Genomic DNA, 18,946 nt, shown 5'->3' with positions numbered 1-18,946 from the left:
ATCAATAAACCACTAAAAAGTGTTGCAACTATGAGCTGATGCTTTTCATCTCTCTCTTCCTGTCTATCTGTCCCTCTCTATGTCTCTCTTGCTAAAAAAAAAAAAAAAAAAGAATGAGAGTTTTGTTTTCATTCAAATTATATGAAACATTTCCCTATTTTTTTAGTTTTTCAAAACATGAGTTTTAATATTACTTTCATGGTATAGATGGATTTTTCAACTATCAAATTTAATCAAATATATTTTGGAAGATATTTCTGTACTGATACTTTTTAAAAGTCTGACCACATCAATGTCTTTCTTATGTCTTCTTATTGGAGAAGCCCAGCTAGCTACTGTTCATTTCTTCTTCCTGGAGGGCCAACCCCACTCCCAGGCTTTGTGCAGTGCAGCTAGCCACCGTGTATCTTTATTACCCTGAATTATTACACTGCAGTGCAAATGCCTTATGTGCCTGTCTGTTTCCCCAATCTGACTGTAAGTTCCTGGAGAACACAGACTGACTTCACCACTGCTCCCCTCATACTTACACAGTACTAACACACAACAGGCACTCCACAGAGACAGCGGACCCTTGAACAAGGTGGGTTTGAACTGTGCTCATCCACTTATATGCTGACCTTTTTCAGTAAATACAGCGGGCCCTTCATCCCCACAGGCTTCCCATCCACAGTTTAGACCAGCTGTGGATGGGAAACAGCATTTCTGCATTTCCAACCATGGTTTCCCAACTGCAGATCAAACATACTATTCTCCATCCAACTTGGCTGAATCCATGCATGCAAAGCGCTGACAGTAGACTCAAAAGTTGTATGTGGATTACCAATTATATGGGGGTCAGCTCCCTCTAACCCTCATGTTGTTCAAGGGTCAACTGTATGTAATAAATCAATGGACTCAACAGTATTTTATAAACTAGTGCTGACAAGAGAAAAGAAAAAACTGTCTCCAGAATTTTTTTTATTTCATAAGCCTGTACTTTTGTAGGTTTAAAAATTCTTAGACCATTCATTACTAGATAACTACAACTAAGAATTAACTGCAATTTCTCTCATTATTGACACTTAACAACTGGGCACAAACAGTTTCTGATTCAATGAGTATATTCACAGCATCAGTAAGTCACTTGACATAAAGTAAGAAAACCCAGCAGATAGCTGCAATGTAATCTGACAAATGCAGAATCCCTCTTAGTTGTCTGAAATGACCAAAGTTTGCATTAGTTTACCTCGCAGGAAAAGTCTGTAGCTGGTTGTTTGCAAGATGCAAGATCCGCAGGTGCGGGTGCCCCACCAGGACAGGCACACACTGATCGGTCAGGAGGTTGCTGGTCAGATAGAGCAGCTGCAGGGCACTCAGGCTCTCCTCCCCAGCACAAGCAGATGGCAGAGACTCCAGGCTATTTGCGGATGCATTCAAGTATCTGAGGCTGACAGAACACACACCAGTCAGCCTTTTCTTCGTGGCTACTAGTTGCCAAATTATACTTAAAATATATATATGATATGATGTGATTAATATAATATAATATAATATAAATACATATAAACACTTTTGAATTTCCAAAGGGTTTATTTTTTGGAAATTCTAACAAAGTGTATTGAGATATAGAAGATGTCAGACAAAGAACTATACACACTTATAGCCTAAATGCTTTTTGCATGTTTCCTGCAGCCCAGAGATTTTCAACCTCTTCCATCTCACGGCACACATAAATTAATCCCTAAAATTTTGTAGCACAACAAAAACATGTATTTTTTTGCTGATCTGACAAAAAAAAGGTATAATTTTGATTTACACCGGACAGCTTTTGCTGTATTGTTCTCATTTTTTTTTCTTGACAATCTAAGGGAAAAGAGGTCAGTGCCTCTGACTAAATAGTCAAGTATTGCATGTTTTAAAAATTCTTGAGGCACACCAGTTGAAAAGTGCTGCTGTAGCCTTATGTTAAATTACTACTTATTAACTAACTCTGTTTTCTCCATTTTTAAACTGAAGACAATACAGCCTTCTCCATATTGCACAAGGCTATAATTAAAAACTAATTTTCACTGAATGGAGATAAAATAAACCTAATTATGGGTGTTAAAATAAGAAGACACATCATCTATTGTTAATTTACAATGAGAAAGCAAACAGCACCTTCTGAAACAATGTTACCTTTAAATGCAGTTTTCAAAGTAGGTAGTAAAAAAGTGCAGCATATAGAGAATGAATGAGAGCTTCATGAAGCTAGAAGCAAAAGCTAAACTTCAGTGCCATGTCCTTTTCTCCTAGTGCGAAAGCTGAAACTGCCAAGGACACTGTAATTTCTGTTAAAGGTCATACCTGTATTCCTTTTCTGAGATGAAAGCCTGAGCCGCCCCCCCCCACCCCCAGTCTGAAGCTGTTTACACCAAAACTTCTTAAGTATTTGATGGTTATTTCAACGTTTGAGGTGAAGATTACTGCTTCATAAAACAGAGTCATATTTTATTTCATAGCAAGAGCAAATGTCTCCACCCACAGCTGGACTATGAAGTAAACACTATAAATCTAGTTCCAAAGGTCACCCCAATGACAAAGTGCAGTGTGTTTAGCCAATGATTCTGCTCTTCTGAATAAAATCTACGCTACTTACTTTAAGGCCTTGGAGAAGAGGGTATCCGGCAGCCTGGTGAGCAGGTTATGCTGAATGTCCAACACCTCAAGAGGGATGTGCTCCACTAGCACTGGGAGGCTCTGCACGTGATTGTGTCCCACCATCAGTTTTCTAAGACTCAAGCTACTGAGAATTCTGCAGGTGGTGTGGGGTGGGGAGGTGGGAACAGTACAAAGAAATAAAAAACTTACTTAAATCTTTCTTTCTGAGTCTGCCCTTGGCTATTTAAGTGAAATCAGTAAATGAACAGAAACAGACTCTTCTTGAGTCAAGAAAGCAGCCATTGCCTTCTCTTTACCCACCACCCACCAGGAAGTCATTACGGTCATTCTGGGAAAAGGTGAATTAACGAAGAAAGAAAGAGCTAAATAAACAATTTCTAGAATAAACTGATTTGAGATTTTAAGTATAGACAGCACTAAAAATTCACTGAATCTATTAATATAATTAACTATATAATAAGTTAATAACAAAATTTATTATAACAAAACCACTATTCAGTGCTTAAAATGTGCTAGGCCACTTAACTCTGAAGTTCAGATGGGTTAGTGACTGATTTGCCAAAGATCTCACATTGAGCATAATAAATGGCACAGTCAGGATTAGAACCAAGATATGACTCCAAAGATTGGGTTCATACCTACTATGCTACAAAGCCTCTAGTTTAATTTTAAAGACTCCACTAGGTGATAACCACATATTTTACACCTCATGAAAATGACATATTCAAAATACCAGTTACCTCCTTTCCCAAGTACAGAAATCCTACCATCTTATAAAGATCAACTCAAATATGCATCCTCCCTGAAGCACTCTCTAATTATTCAAAGTTCTGTATTTCTAAAACCTGTTATTTATAGAGTACAGTGATGAAAAGGGAAGGGAAGAATAACCACATTCAAATGCCAGCTCTCATCACTTCCTAGTTAAGCGAGACCTTGGGCAAGTTGCCTGGCCACCTCACGCCTTAGTTTCTGCCTCTGTAAGATGAGGATAACACTGCCTATACAATAAGGCTGCAAAAGGACTAAGTAAGATAATAAAAGTGAAGTTCTTAGAACATTGCCCAACTTACAACTCATCCAATAAAAATGATCTCTTCTTAGTATCACATCACCAACCTATGCCAGCAATTCTTGTTACATTTTATCAGTTATCTGTGCACAAGTCCCCTCACCTACCTGCTCACTGAGTTCCTTGCATCACCCACTACTGTAACCCTCACAGCACTCCACAGGGCCCTGCACTGAGCAGGTCCTCAATATTTACTGAATAAGTGGAAGTACCTATGCAAGGTAACCCAAATCTAGGAAAATAATTAAATACATGTATACAAAGATATAGATTAATATACACATACATAATACATACATTACACACACTTACCTCATAGGAACTTCTGTCAGAAGATTATAGCTCACATCTAGTATTTCTATCTTCTTTGCTTCACAGGCCCAGTCAGGGACACACTCCAACAGGTTTCTATAAAAAATAAATAAATACAAGTCATTATGTACGATGACGAGTGGAACTGATTTCATTAGTCTGTAATATATCTGTTAACTGGCCCATGAGCCCCTTACGGGCAGAAGCATACTATCCCAAGGCATTCTTGGTCCATTAGGAATACAGTAGATGCTCAATGAATGATGCTGATAGAAAGGTGAACAGAGACAAGTACCCAAACGTGTAATACTGGATCGATTTTGCTAGGAATATATGACAAAAAGAAATGCAGAGAAGGGAATCTAGAACAATAGCTTAATAATAATGATAATAAAGTAATAACATAAAGAATACTGCTATAACTAATATTTCTTAAGAGACTGTTTTATTGCAGGCACTATGGTATATATTTGACATTTATTATCTCAATTAATCTTTGCAACAACCCTGCCCATATAGGACTCTGCTCACTGCCTTGCCCTGTGTACCCACTTCCAGCACTCTCTACCTGGCACTTAGGATACCTCCCTGCGACTGCTATTTGTCTCTCTCTGATACTGTCAAACTCAACCACTAAATACTGAATGCCTAATGTATTAAAAATGAAATAAAATAAACCTCATTTATAATTAATTTTGACCACAAAATAAACTAAGATATAAAAAATAAGAATTATCTGATTCCAATTGGCCAGAAGGAAATCAGTGCACGATTCACCTCACCCTATGCCCACCGACTGTAAGAACGAGTAATTCACAGGCACATTTCTGTTTCTGAACGACCCTTCCCTTAACTAGACAAGACGGACATTTAACTTACTCCACTCATCCTTTTGTCCTTCTCCAGGTTATCCAAATATTTCAATACATTTAGATTTCTTATACCTCAAAACTACCAAATTATCCAAATACATCTCTTAAATATTAGGAATCAAACAAGCACCACCCTAATGAGACACACTCACCTGGAAAGTTCTAGAGAAGTGAGAAGACTGGGTACAGGATAGACATTCACTGCTGTCAGCCCTAATCAAAAAACAAATAGGTGTTAGTCACATTCTCTCAGAAGAAAGTGATGGAGATTAAAAAGGGAAAAGTGGCCTAGTGAAATCATCAGGAAGGAAACTGATGTCACCAAGGACAAAACCCACTGGGTAACTCACATTACTGCTTGATCTCAATCGGACCAAACACAACAGCGAATGAAGGATCTGTGTACTGCACTGGCTACACACTGGATCAGGCAATTGTGAAATGTTAACGGTAACTACTTAGTTTTTCTAAAAAAACATGATAAGACTATACTTTCAGGGATCATTTCTATAGTTTGTTAAAAAAACATGATAATTGGATTTTTACTGGCAATAGTTTAACTTTCAACTAAAGCAAAACATAAATATAGAAAAGGACAACAATCTTAAGTGTATAGATCAATCAATTTTTACAAATGGAACAAACTAGTGTAACCAGTGCCCAGATCAAGAAACAGGACACTGCTAGCTCTGCTGAAGCTTCCCGCATCTACCCCTCCAGTCCCCGCCTGGCTCCATCCCAAATCCCTGTACCACAGACTACTTTTGCTTCACGTAAGTATACACATACAGTATGTGAAGTCTCATCTGGCTTCGTTCACTCCACACTGCACTTGTGAGATCTGTTCTTCTTACTGCATATGGTTGTAGTTCATTCTCACCGTGGTATCAAGCTTCTCAAGTTAATGTACCACAATTTATTTATCCATTTAGAGTTAGGACATGTAAATCTTTTCTAGTTGGGGTTACCAAGAATAGTGCTTCTGTAAACAATTTTTTCCTTGTCTTTTGTGGACTAATAAAAGCTGAGGAGAGGAAATGTTGAGTACGAGGGGGTATTTATGTCCAGCTTTAGTGGATAGTACTGAACAGTTTTCCAAAGTGGCTGTACCAATTCACATTCCCAACAGCTGACACTGGTATTTTCAGCCTTTTTCATTCTAGTCCTGGTAGGTGTGTAATGATGTCACACAGGGGTTTTAATGTGCACATCCCTGGTGTGCCTAGTGAAGCTGAGTGCCTTTGCCTATAATCATCTGCATAACTTCTTTTGTGAAGCTGAATTCTTTATTCTTGAAGTGTCAAAACTGCAAGTGTTGATGTGAATTCTTCCAGGTTGTTGAATTTCAGGATTCTGTAAACAGAGTAGCTAACTTCAAACAAACCCCATTCCCATAGTACTGTCACAGAATCTTGGTTACTAAGGACTATATCTGTCAATGATGTCTTTCCCAATTGGGCCATTCATTCAGATTCTTAAGATACATTAAGAATGGGAAATGGGCCTGATAAAAAATATTTCCACAGCAAAGACCATGGTCTCAGTGAACTATTTGACTTTGCAGAGTGGCTAAGGTCACCACAGATGCTACTGTTCATAGAAAGCTCTGGTGAGAGCTATAGGAGAAAAAACAGGAGGCTGGACAGAGAACTCACTGTTCAAACTGGCGTAGAGAGTCCGAAGGGAGAAGCCACTGAGTGTCAGCTCTCTCAAATGGTTCCGCTCACAATGCAGCTGCTCCAAGCTACACAGGGGGCTAAGATCTAAGTCCGTCAGTTGGTTGTCCCGCAAATCCATGTGAGTGATGTATTTATTTCCCTCCAGATTTTCAATAACCATAGTTTTCAAACGGTTCATCCTTAATATTCAGAAATAAGGAAATCATTAGAAGTAAAATCTACTAAATGTACTCATCAAAAGAAAAACAGATGTCTGATCCCTTTCTCTTTCCTAAACAATTTAAGAATTTCACTATTTGCCTCATTTTGCAAGGTACTAAGTAAATAACCAGATGGCTGTACCTTCAGTTCTTTGTTTTAGACCAGGGGCCGGGAACCTATGGCTCGCGAGCCAGATGTGGCTCTTTTGATGGCTGCATCTGGCTCGCAGACAAATCTTTAATAAAAAAAATAATGTTAAAAATATAAAACATTCTCATGTATTACAATCCATTCATTTCCTACTGCTCATGTTCATGGTTGCGGGTGGCTGGAGCCAATCACAGCTGTCCTCCAGGACAACACCAAATTTTTATTGGAAAATGCATAACGTACATGGGTCGTTGTATGGCTCTCACGGAATTACATGTTAAAATATGTGGCGTTCATGGCTCTCTCAGCCAAAAAGGTTCCCGACCCCTGTTTTAGACTAAGTTAGACACTCTAGTTTGGCAAATACATAATAAATTAAACAAAAAGAAAAGAGTAAGGTACCATACCCACAAAGTTAGTTAAAAACTTCCATACAAATACCTAATATAGTTAGGTAGGGACGAAGGAGAAGGACGAAGGAAGAAGAAACTGAACATAACGCTCTGGGTTAGTGAGCGGCAGCAGGCATGGAGCCCCACGACCGCAGCAAGAGGCAGCTGCCATACCTCCTGCTGCTCTGCCCACTCTCCCCAGTGCCATGATTACATTACATTAATTATTGGAAAGGAAAATAATCAGTATCTATAATGGAATAGTTGAAGGGCAAATTACAGAAAATGGTTTCTTGGTACCTTTCTATACCAGTATATGACAAAGCACACAAGCCTGTTTCCATTTCCTTGTATTTCAATAAGTTTTTCTGTTACTATGTCTCTAACAAGGATATCAGTGGCTCAGTGTAAATTAGTGGTTTTCAACTACTGGTCTACCAGAAATTTTGTGCCGGTTCTTGAAAGAATTAACCATCCTGATGTTGTATGAAGATCATAAACCCAGTGATTACAGACTCTATAATCTTCATACAACATCAGGGTGGTTAACTCTTCCAGTGTGGACCAGAGGTTGAAAAATATTAGTGTAAATGACAGAACATCTAGTATGTGTCTTCTACCAACTCCTTTAGGAAAAGATAACAAAAAAATAAAAACTCCTAAAAATTATTAGTAAAACCTTTAACATTTTAATTATAATACAATGGATGTCAAGAAGAAATTCAATGATTCAACAGAAAAATGGTCAAGTTTGTAGAAAAATACAAACTACCAATCAATAAGCAATAATATATTTAACCTCACTCATATACACTAATTAAAACAAAGAACTACCATTTCTACCTAATACACTGACAATAAGGAAAAAGAATGCTAAAATCCAACATTGATAAGGTTATAAGAAAATGAGAATTCTCATAAAATGTTGCTTGGAGGATAAGTTAGAACAACTTGTTTCAAAGGCAATTTGAAGTCTCTATCATGTGGTACATACACCTTTACCTCATTCATAATCTCTCTGCTATTGCTTGAAAAATGAAGCTTTATTACATACAGCTTTGAAAATATAGCTTTAAAAGCCTAATGTGCCTGACCAGGTGGTAGCGCAGTGGATAGAGCGTCGGACTGGGATGCGGAAGGACCCAGGTTCGAGACCCCGAGGTCGCCAGCTTGAGCGTGGGCTCATCTGGCTTGAGCAAAGAGCTCACAAGCTTAGACCCTAGGCCCCTGGCTCCAGCAGGGGGTTACTCGGTCTGCTGAAGGCCCGCGGTCAAGGCACATGTGAGAAAGCAATCAATGAACAACTAAGAAGTCGCAACGAGAAACTGATGATTGATGCTTCTCATCTCTCTCCGTTCCTGTCTGTCTGTCCCTGTCTATCTCTGCCTCTGTAAAAAAAAAAAAAAAAAAAAAAAAAAAAAGCCTAATGTGGGTTTTTTTGTATTTTTCTGAAGTTGGAAACGGGGAGGCAGACAGACTCCCACATGCGCCCCACCGGGATCCACCCGGCATGCCCACCAGGGGGCAATGCTCAGCCCATCCGGGGCGTTGCTCTGTTGCAATCAGAGCCATTCTAGCGTCTGACAGGGAGACCATGGAGCCACCCTTAGCGCCCGGACCAACTTTGCTCCAATGGAGCCTTAGCTGTGGGAGGGAAAGAGAGAGATAGGGAGGAGAGGGGTAAGGGTGGAGAAACAGATGGGCACTTCTCCTGTATGCCCTGGCGGGAATCAAACCCAGGACTCCTGCACGCCAGGCCGACACTCTACCACTGAGCCAACCAGCCAGGGCAAAAGCCTAATGTTTTAAAGAAGTCTTTATAAAGAGAAAACCTAAAGTCTGTTAGAGGTCTGTCTAAAGAAGATACGGTAACAAACAACCTTACCTTAAATCTACGTGTTTGATGTGGCTCATCCTGTTCAGCACCCCAAGGTTTAGGACTTCCAGTCGATTTCCTGCCATACCCACTTTATCTAACATAGTGAGTTTCTCATAAACCTCTGGAATTTGACTAAAGTTGTTGAAGGAAATTCCCAGGGATGAAAGCTGTTGCAGATTTCCCAATTCTTCAGGCAAAGTAGTTAGGAAGTTGCCATCAAGGCAGAGAGTTTGAAGACTGTGGGAAGAAAACAAAACAAGTCCACTTTATGAAAGGTTGTAATTGGAATGGACAGAACTAGAATTATGGATTCTGACTAATGTCACTAATTTATTATGACTCCAATAAATGAGAAAATGTCCTAGGTCTATCTACAGAAACTTAGTAAAATGGCGTATATATAACTGACAGTGATGGCCCCTCCAACATCACAAATAGTCAGAGTCTCTGCTGTTGAAACTGAGGACCAGTCACTGCTGTCGGCAAGTAACTGCTGCTGACTAGAATCCTCATAACTACAGGATTTATTTCACTGTGAGAGCTCATGGTACACCTTCGTCCCAAATGCCATGACAAGTAACCTGTTCTGCAAGGAAAATGAAGACTCCAGGAAAAGTCAAGCTACTTACTTTAGGAGATCACCAATCTGACTTGGCAGGTCGTGAAATCCATTACAGGAGAGATTTAGCTCAGTCAGTGTAGAAATCTCACATAACAATACAGGAAACAACCCAAGTTTATTATGGGACAAGTTCAGGCCCTTCAGCTGAGAAAATCTAAAAAGCAGAGGTGGCACAAGTTATATATTATATATATATATATGCATACATATATATATATATACATATATATATATTATATATACATGCATACATATATATATACATATATATATATTATATATACATAACATAGTACACACACTATTGAGTGAAAACACAATCTATTTTAAATGTTTTATCATAGACTTTGTTCAACAAATATTTGCTGAGCACTTACTATGTGCCAAACATTGTGCACAGCACAGATCCTAAGACAACCAATGCTCAGTCCAGGTTGCCAAGGAAACCAGTCTTATCCTCAAAAGGGCAGAATATCTTGAAGTAAAACTCATGTTGCTATAATTATTTAGCATCAACTCATACTGATATGCTTGAAATCTTTTCCTTTATTAAATTTTTACATGCAATGTAACATACAAAAACCTTGAACCAATTAATCAACTCCTGGACAAAGGAATAGCTAACAACCATGCAGATCAAATCCCATTTTAAGCAACTTTTTTCATATTGAAATTATACTGGCTCAAATGTTACTTGAAATGAATGGGCCACTTACATCTAGCTTAAGATATGTGCGTAATACGAAGTTTTATTGTAGTGTAATCTGATATGAAACATGAAATAGTAATTACCTGTGCTTCTATTTTGTTAGTACAAGTATCTATACTGTCTTAGCCAGAGACAGCATCAACCAAAATCAGATCCACGGGAATCACTCTGGTAATTCTACTTCTGAGTATTAGACTTCATTATTATGCTAGTGCAAGATGGTAAAGCTGAGGTAGTATTCTTCACAATGAAACTCTATATCACCTGTGTCTAGATTTGAATCCTTGGTACCTCCCTCTAATGCTCCTCTTCCAAATTTTCAACTCTTGATTTCTAATTGTTCTGACACTGAATACTAATTGTGGCCTTGGTACCTTAACTTCCAAATTCCTAACCTAGTCCTCAAATTAGATTAACCCTATTTTCATAGCAACTCAGAAGAAAATGTGAGAAATCCAATTCCTTAAAATTATAGCTTATTTGTATTTTTTATATATCAATGTTATTAAAACAATTATTTCATTAAGCCTAAATATAGGCTTATACTTGAAAAACTTTATAAAACATGAGATAAAAATCAAAGAGCCTTCTGAGATTTATTCTAGAAATACTAGTCATTAAGAAAGTGTAGCCTGATCAGGCAGTGGTGCAGTGGATGGAGTGTCAGACTGGGATGTGGAGGACCCAGGTTTGAGACCTTGAGGTCGCCAGCTTGAGCACAGGCTCATCTGGTTTGAGCAAAGCTCACCAGTTTGGACTGAAGGTCGCTGGCTTGAGCAAGTTACTCGGTCTGCTGTAGCCCCACGGTCAAGGCACATATGAGAAAGCAATCAATGAACAACTAATGTGTCGCAACAAAAAAAACTAATGATACTTCTCATCTCTCTCCATTCTGGTCTGTCTGTCCCTATCTATCCCTCTCTCTGACTCTCTGTCTCTGTAAATATATATATATATATAAATAAAGTGTATAAAATGTCATTTCCCTGTGTATTATCTTTTTAATTACCGTGTAATTTAATTACTTTAATTTCCAATTTCTCCCCCTCCCCACAAGAAGCCCAGATAATTACTTATACATATATTAACTGCCACCCACTTTTAAAGAGATGAAGGAGGTGACATGAGTGGAGACTGAGAATGGAAAATATATTCTAACAAAGGAGATGGAAAAAATATGGGTCATAGGATAGTCCCTTAGGAGTGAAATGTTTCCTTTATTAGGAGAAAGACGTTTCACAGCTAAGAAAAGGCTAGAGAGTTGGCAGTAGCACTAACAAAGGAAAGATAAAAGTTATAACCTGGAAGCAGAATTCTTGAAATTAGGCCTGTTCATTTATGTTTGATACTTTTGATTCAAAAACTTCCATAAACTGAATCTCTCAATTTACCCTGGCTACACAGATCATATATCACTGTCAATAATATATAGAAAAATAAATCAGCTCAATGGCAGCTCAACGTGGCCTCGATAACAGAAATTTTGCATTCAAAAATTATAGATGGGGAAGAAAAATCGTGTAAATAAAAAATGTTATTTCTTCTTCAAAACTGAGAGGAAGTTTTTGAAAAAAAAAACTGCCTGACCAGGCGGTGGCGCAGTGGATAGAGCCTCGGACTGGGATGCGGAAGGACCCAGGTTCAAGACCCCGAGGTCGCCAGCTTGAGCGCAGGCTCATCTGGTTTGAGCAAAAAGCTCACCAGCTTGGACCCAAAGTCACTGGCTCCAGCAAGGGGTTTCTCGGTCTGCTGAAGGCCCACGGTCAAGGCACATATGAGAAAGCAATCAATGAACAACTAAGTGTCGCAAAGCACAACGAAAAACTAATGATTGATGCTTCTCATCTCTCTCTGTTCCTGTCTGTCTGTCCCTGTTTATCCCTTTCTCTGACTCTCTCTCTGTTAAAAAAAAAAAAATGTGACAGCAAGCATGCTCACTTCTAAGTATAAACTACTAAGATATGGATTATGATTCATTTTTAGCAAGGCAGTATGGAAACCTATTCTCCACATACTTGTACAGAGTGTCAAGGCCCCCTGGTCGCTCTAATTGCATGAAGTTGTGTCGCAAGTTGAGGTAGGTGATATCTTGGCTGTAGAAGAGATGCTCAGGAACCTCCTCCAGGCTGTAGCACGAGAGATCCACAGTGCTGATCCGCTGGGACACCACCTGCACAAGGTCAGAGAGAACCCCCCGAGCTAGCACAGAACGCTCTCACCCGCACAGGAAGGAATGGCGGGGACACAAGGCATGGACTACAGAGGGGAAAAGGTAATGAGTTCCAATTATTCATTTATAAAAACCAGTTAATTTTTACTTTTCCTAAAACCATAAGATACTAGGAAAACCTAAAGGTATGTTGTAAAGTGTCTATAAGCAAAAGATAAAAAATATATATATATCATAAAGATGGAAAGATAACATTTCATACAAGAATTTAACATTATGATTATTTAAAATAACTACAGAACTTTGGGAGGCAGTGTGATGTCAAAAGACATGGGCTTTTGTTGCCACATGGGCTGTGCTGCTTCACTAGTACAGTTTCTTCAACTGCTGTGAGGATAAAACTAAATAACCAAGCACACAGCACACTGCTTAGCATGCAAAAGGTGCTCAAAAAATATTAACTTCTCATGACAGAAGAATGAAATAGTTACTAAAAACTGAAACTAGTTTTATTCCAAGCAGATTTTATTACACAATTTAAGTATAGAAAAATTCAATAAAACCAAAACAAGGTTTATATTTATATAACCTTGTGCTAAGAAAACATGGGTTCTGAAAAATATGTCTTAAAAAAGAAACCAAGCAAGATATCACTGGAAAAGTCATTCACGTTTTGATAACAGGTCATTATACTGAAAATCCTTTATGCAGCAGCTACTTAGCTTCACAAAGAAAAATGGGCTAAAATTCTGCAAAGATAGCTAGGAGAACAAGAGAATTTGAAAACTGCAATACAACTTAGAGCACTTCACTGTTACAAACTAAAATAGCAGAATTTGTGCTGGAAAGTTAATTACCCTAAACATACAGGAATAATGGTTTGCGGCAGAATCACAAGCCATGTCCCATCAGTAAGTTCAAATCTGAAGTGATTCATCAAAGCTGTATTAAATATATACAGACCAAGAAAACTAGGCTACCAATTAAAGAATGATTCCATCTGTCACCAATTACTATGGTCCAGGGAAGGTCATTTGAATCTCCTTCAAGGCCCTACCCTCCATACAGAAATGGGACAAAGGTAAATGCACCTGAAAACACTTTTGAAAGTATCCTGTACCTAGCAAATAAAATAAGAGCCCTGGCTGGTTGGCTCAGTGGTAGAATGTTGGCCCTGCATTTGGATGTCCCAGGTTCAATTCTGGTCAGGGTACACAGAAGTGCCCATCTGCTTCTCCACCCTTTCCCCTCTCCTTTCTCTCTCTCTCTTCCCCTCCCACAGCCAAGGCTCCATTGGAGCAAAGTTGGCCCTGGTGCTGAGGGTGGCTCCTTGGCCTTCGCCTCAGGCACTAGAATGGCTCCAGTTGCAATGGAGCAATGCCCCGGATGGGCAGAGCATCGCCCCCAGTGGGTATGCTGGGTGGATCCCAGTTAGGCACATGCGGGAGTCAGTCTCTGTCTCCCCACTTCTCACTTCAGAAAAATACAAAAATAAACAAAATAAGTTAAGGATGTGGTAGAATTCCTTGGTTTTGTTCATTATACACTCAGAAAGGCCTAGAATAAAATGTATAAGAATTATAATTCACTCTCTTGGGAGTAAGTTTACTTTCAAAGTATTATACATTTCTATTAGGCTTCTACATTCTTATCTCCACATCCTGACGTTTATCACCTTGGATGCTTGCCGTTGCCATCTCTGGTACTCAGCCAAAGTCTCAAAGCTGATATGATAGGTCTGAGCCTGGGCTCCAGCTGAGCTGAATGCAAGGGAGTACTGCCGTCGTTTCACTTCTTCTACCTGAAGAACAGTAGGAAAGACAACCAGAACCAATTTTAAAAATCCTAGCCTGACCAGGTGTTGGCACAGTGGACAGAGCATCAACCTGGGACCCTGAGGATTCATGTTCAAAACCCTGAGGTCACTGGCTTGACCATGGGCTCATTCAGCTTGAGCACAGGCTCATCAACTTGAGCACAGGGTGTCTGGATTGAGAGTGGAATCATAGACACGACCCTATGGTTGCTTGTTTGAACCCAAGGTCGCAGGCTTGAGCAAGGGGTCACTAGCTTGGCTGGAACCCCACAGTCGAGGCACGTATGAGAAGCAATCAACAAACAACTAAGGTGCTGCAACTACGAGTTCATGTTTCTCATCTCTCCCCTTTCCTCTCTGTCTCTGTCTCTCTTTCTCTCTAAAAAAAATAATATATATATATGTAATATATTTTTTTTAAATCCTAATCAAAAAGCAAAGAACACTAACAAGACAATAACCCTATTTTTAAAAACAGGCAAAGAATCTGAGTAGACATTTCTCCAAAAAAGATATAGGATAATGGCCAATAAACACATGAAATGGTGTTCAATGTCATCAGTTATTAGATAAATACAAATCAAAACCATTAAGACAGCTAATATAAAAACACAGATCATAGGTGTTGGATAACAAGTATAGGAATAATGTGGCGAAATTAGAAGCCTCAGGCCCTGCTGGTGAGAATGTAAAATGGTACACTCACTTTGGAAAACAGTCTGGCCGTTCCTCAAGACTAAATAAACAGTCAGCATGTAACCTCACAATTCCGTGCCTAAGGACAGACCCAAGAGAACTGAAAACCACATACATCCATACAATAACATATACATATATTCCAGCAGCATTCTTCATAAAACTGGAAACAACCTAAATGTCCATTAATAGGTAAAAGTATAAAAATGCGGTACACCCACACAGTGAAATATTATTCAGCCATAAATAAGAAGAAAATATCGATATATAACATATATAAACCTTACAAACATTATGATAAAAGAAACCAGTCACAAAGAACAATATATTTTATGTGATCCCGTGGATATGAAATGCCCCAAATCACCAAATCTGTAGGGACAGAAAGTAGATTGTAGGTGACTAGGGCTGGGGAAAGAATGGGGAAATACTATACGATGGCTAAGGAGTCTGGGGTTTCTTTTCAGGGTCATGAATATGTTCTAAAATTGTGGTAATGGTTACACAGCTCTGTAATATATCAAGAGCCATTAAATTGTACACTTTAAATGAATGAACTGGATGGTATGTTAATTATATCCCAATAAAACCATTTAGGAAAAGCAAAAGAATACTTAACAAGGATGTTGAAAGAGTAGGACTTATAGGACATAATTATAAGTAAATTTATTTATTATTCTTTAAGTCAACAAATAGTCTCAATTTTATAATTAAATATTTGTTGAATGAATACATTCTTCTGTTCTGGGTGTTAAGGACAAAACGGGGAAGAACAGCAAGGCCTCTGCTCTCAATGGAGTTTATGTTTGAGGGGGACAAACACTCTCACACCAAAGCTGTGACATGATATTGCATGACATGATGCAATATATAACAAAAAATAAAGCTGGGTAAGGGCTTGGAGGGGAACAGGGTGGGTGGTCTGAATGATGAATAGGGAAGTCAAGGAAGGACTCACTGAGGAGATAACATGTGAACGAACACCCAAAGGGGATCAAGGAGCAAGGCTCCTGAGGTAGAAGCAGCAACAGCAAGTCCAGTCTGTGATACAGGAATCTGCGCTGCTTCAGAACAGGAGTCTCCAGGGTCACGTGATAAGAGGCAAAGATTTCACTTCAAAGGTTAGACTTTCTCCCAACACTCAGGCAGACTGGAGGTGGCTGCCTCCCTGCAAAGGGTGCCCTCATGCTTTTTGGACTCCCCTCCTCCCTTACTTACTAGATGTTGGGCTAGATGCCAATTCTGACTCCCTCCAGGATTGAAGTAAAGAGGGTGGAAGGACAGGGAAGATATAAGCCCAAAGGTCCTTACTAGACTAGCAGTCACAACCTGACTTCATGCTCTCTGGGCCTAGCAAATTTTAAAGGGGATTTAATAGCAGATTTCAATGGGTCCTTCCAAGGGTTCCCCCAGTCCTCTGGTCGGCAAACTGTGGCTCATGAGCCACATGCAGCAATTTGGCCCCTTGAGTGTGGCTCTTCCACAAAATACCACGTGCGGGCACTACCGTGATAAGGAATGTACCTACCTATATAGTTTATATTTAAAAAATTTGGCTCTCAAAAGAAATTTCAATCGTACTGTTGATATTTGGCTCTGTTGACTAATGAGTTTGCCGACCACTGCCCCAGCCCAATCCAACCAAATCATAGCTTCTCACACATCTCTTGACCTGGCTAATGAATGCTATTCCAGCAACTGACCACCCCCTCCTCAGATGCACAGGAATCTGGTAGTCGATTTACAGCCTGTCCTCTAGTGAAGCCTGTTTTCCCCTACAGGTGGCCCTATTGGACATGTTCTAAGAGAATCCACCCACTCAGCCAATGGCTTTCACTCTCTTTCAACCCATCTGAGTCACAAACTAACAAACTCAAGCAGTACACAATGACCTCAATGCACGAGCTAGGCTCTTTGCTCTATCGTCCAAGTAGCAAGGTAGCCTATCTCTTGTCCTCAAGACTTCCTAGTCAGAAGACAGGACACCAGTCCGTTATGTCCCCCTTACTGCAGATGACCTGATTCAAAGTCCTGTCGAAACTTCTTTCACCATGCTTGAGGAAAGAGGGAGAAACCTCCCCATTCCCATTTGGGATGATGGCAGAGATTCACAGCAACAGCTTTCTTCAAAGAAATTCTCCAAATCCAACAACCCAACCTATATAGCTTTGATGAGGACGAAGTGTTTTTATAGTTATGGAACCAGTTACATCTTTGTCTGAAATCTTGCTTTGGTATACCATAGCTATTAAATCTTGGTGAGTCAGCTGGAAACTTCCAAGTTATACTCATAAATCATTAGGTTTCTGGTACAAAGGAAAGATGAAGTCAAGTAGCAGAAATACAAAAACACTTTAAGCAAGAAAGAATATTAAAAAGATGTAATAAAATTAAGTAATATTTATTACTTTCAATTATGATAATTACATGAACATTTTTCTTAGTAATAGATCACTGCAATTGAATGAGTACCAAAATAAAGAATTTTACTGAAAGGAAGAATAGATGTTTTAAAATAATCTTTCCTTTTAAATATTTATTACAGGATGTTGACAGAAAATATAGTCATATATATGTCCAATACTGAGAAAGGTTTGTAAATCTCCCACTAGACGGTAATTTGTCAACTTCTCTGGGTAATTATATTAATTTTTGAATTATATATGTTGAGACTACATTGTAAAATATGTGCAACTTTAGAATTATTAAATACTCATGGTGAAATGCTGCTTTCATCAATTTGTAGTGAGCCTCATTATCCCTACTAATGATTTTTGCATTAGTCTTTTGGTAACTTTTATTGAGTCATAGCTTACATAAAATTTGTGGATTTGCAAAAAACAAAATTCACTTATTTAAGTGAACAATTTGATACGTTTTTAGAAATGAATCTAGTTGTGTAATTCCATCACCCCCAAATTTCCCTCTGCCGCTTTGCAGTCAATTCCCTTCCTTGCATACCCTGACACCCAGTGATGTTTCCCACCACTTAGTTTCCTTGTCTTTTTCAGAATCTCATATAAATGAAACCATACAACAGAAAGACTTTTGTGCCTGGCCTCTTTCACTTAGATCAGTGCTTCTGAGATTCATTCTTGTTCTTTTTTTTTTTTTAATTTATTCATTTTAGAAAGGAGAGAGAGAGGGAGAGAAGAGAGAGACAGAGAGAGAGAAGGGGGAGGAGCAGGAAGCATCAACTCCCATATGTGCCTTGACCAGGCAAGCCCAGGGTTTCGAACCGGCAACCTCAGCATTTCCAGGTCGACGCTTTATCCACTGCACCACCACACAGGTCAGGCTCATTCTTGTTCTTAATATGTATCAGCAGTCTGTTCCTTTTTTATTGCTCAGTAGTATTTCTTTTTTTTTTTTAATTTTTTTTTATTTGTTTATTTTTTACAGAGACAGTGAGTGAGTCAGAGAGAGGGACAGACAGGGACAGACAGGAATGGAGAGAGATGAGAAGCATCAATCATTAGTTTTTCATTGCGCGTTGCAACACTTAGTTGTTCATTGATTGCTTTCTCATATGTGCCTTGACCGCGGGCCTTCAGCAGACCGAGTAACCCCTTGCTTGAGCCAGAGACCTTGGGTCCAAGCTGGTGAGCTTTGCTCAAACCAGATGAGTCTGCACTGAAGCTGGCGACCTCGGGGTCTCGAACCTGGGTCCTTCCGCATCCCAGTCCAATGCTCTATCCACTGCACCACCTCCTGGTCAGGCTGCTCAGTAGTA

General features: G+C 39.2%; 1 protein-coding gene across 1 annotated transcript in view; it reads right to left on the bottom strand.

Annotated features, from left to right (window-relative positions):
- PHLPP2 (PH domain and leucine rich repeat protein phosphatase 2) overlaps window positions 1-18,946 on the bottom strand; it is a 79,426-nt gene that overhangs the window by 16,372 nt on the left and 44,108 nt on the right. Inside the window, exons 5-13 of the mRNA XM_066242029.1 lie at window positions 14,377-14,502; window positions 12,547-12,701; window positions 9,830-9,976; window positions 9,207-9,437; window positions 6,555-6,757; window positions 5,052-5,112; window positions 4,028-4,123; window positions 2,621-2,776; window positions 1,229-1,429 (exon numbers count right to left, since the gene is read on the bottom strand). Of these exons, the coding sequence (XP_066098126.1) occupies window positions 1,229-1,429; window positions 2,621-2,776; window positions 4,028-4,123; window positions 5,052-5,112; window positions 6,555-6,757; window positions 9,207-9,437; window positions 9,830-9,976; window positions 12,547-12,701; window positions 14,377-14,502 (1,376 nt within the window). The remainder of the gene's footprint in view (window positions 1-1,228; window positions 1,430-2,620; window positions 2,777-4,027; window positions 4,124-5,051; window positions 5,113-6,554; window positions 6,758-9,206; window positions 9,438-9,829; window positions 9,977-12,546; window positions 12,702-14,376; window positions 14,503-18,946) is intronic.

This window comes from Saccopteryx bilineata, chromosome 9 (assembly GCF_036850765.1).
Source record: "Saccopteryx bilineata isolate mSacBil1 chromosome 9, mSacBil1_pri_phased_curated, whole genome shotgun sequence".
In the NCBI taxonomy this organism is placed as follows: Eukaryota; Metazoa; Chordata; class Mammalia; order Chiroptera; family Emballonuridae; genus Saccopteryx; species Saccopteryx bilineata.
Note: the sequence above shows the minus strand (reverse complement) of the source record. Positions and strands in the feature narration are given on the sequence as shown.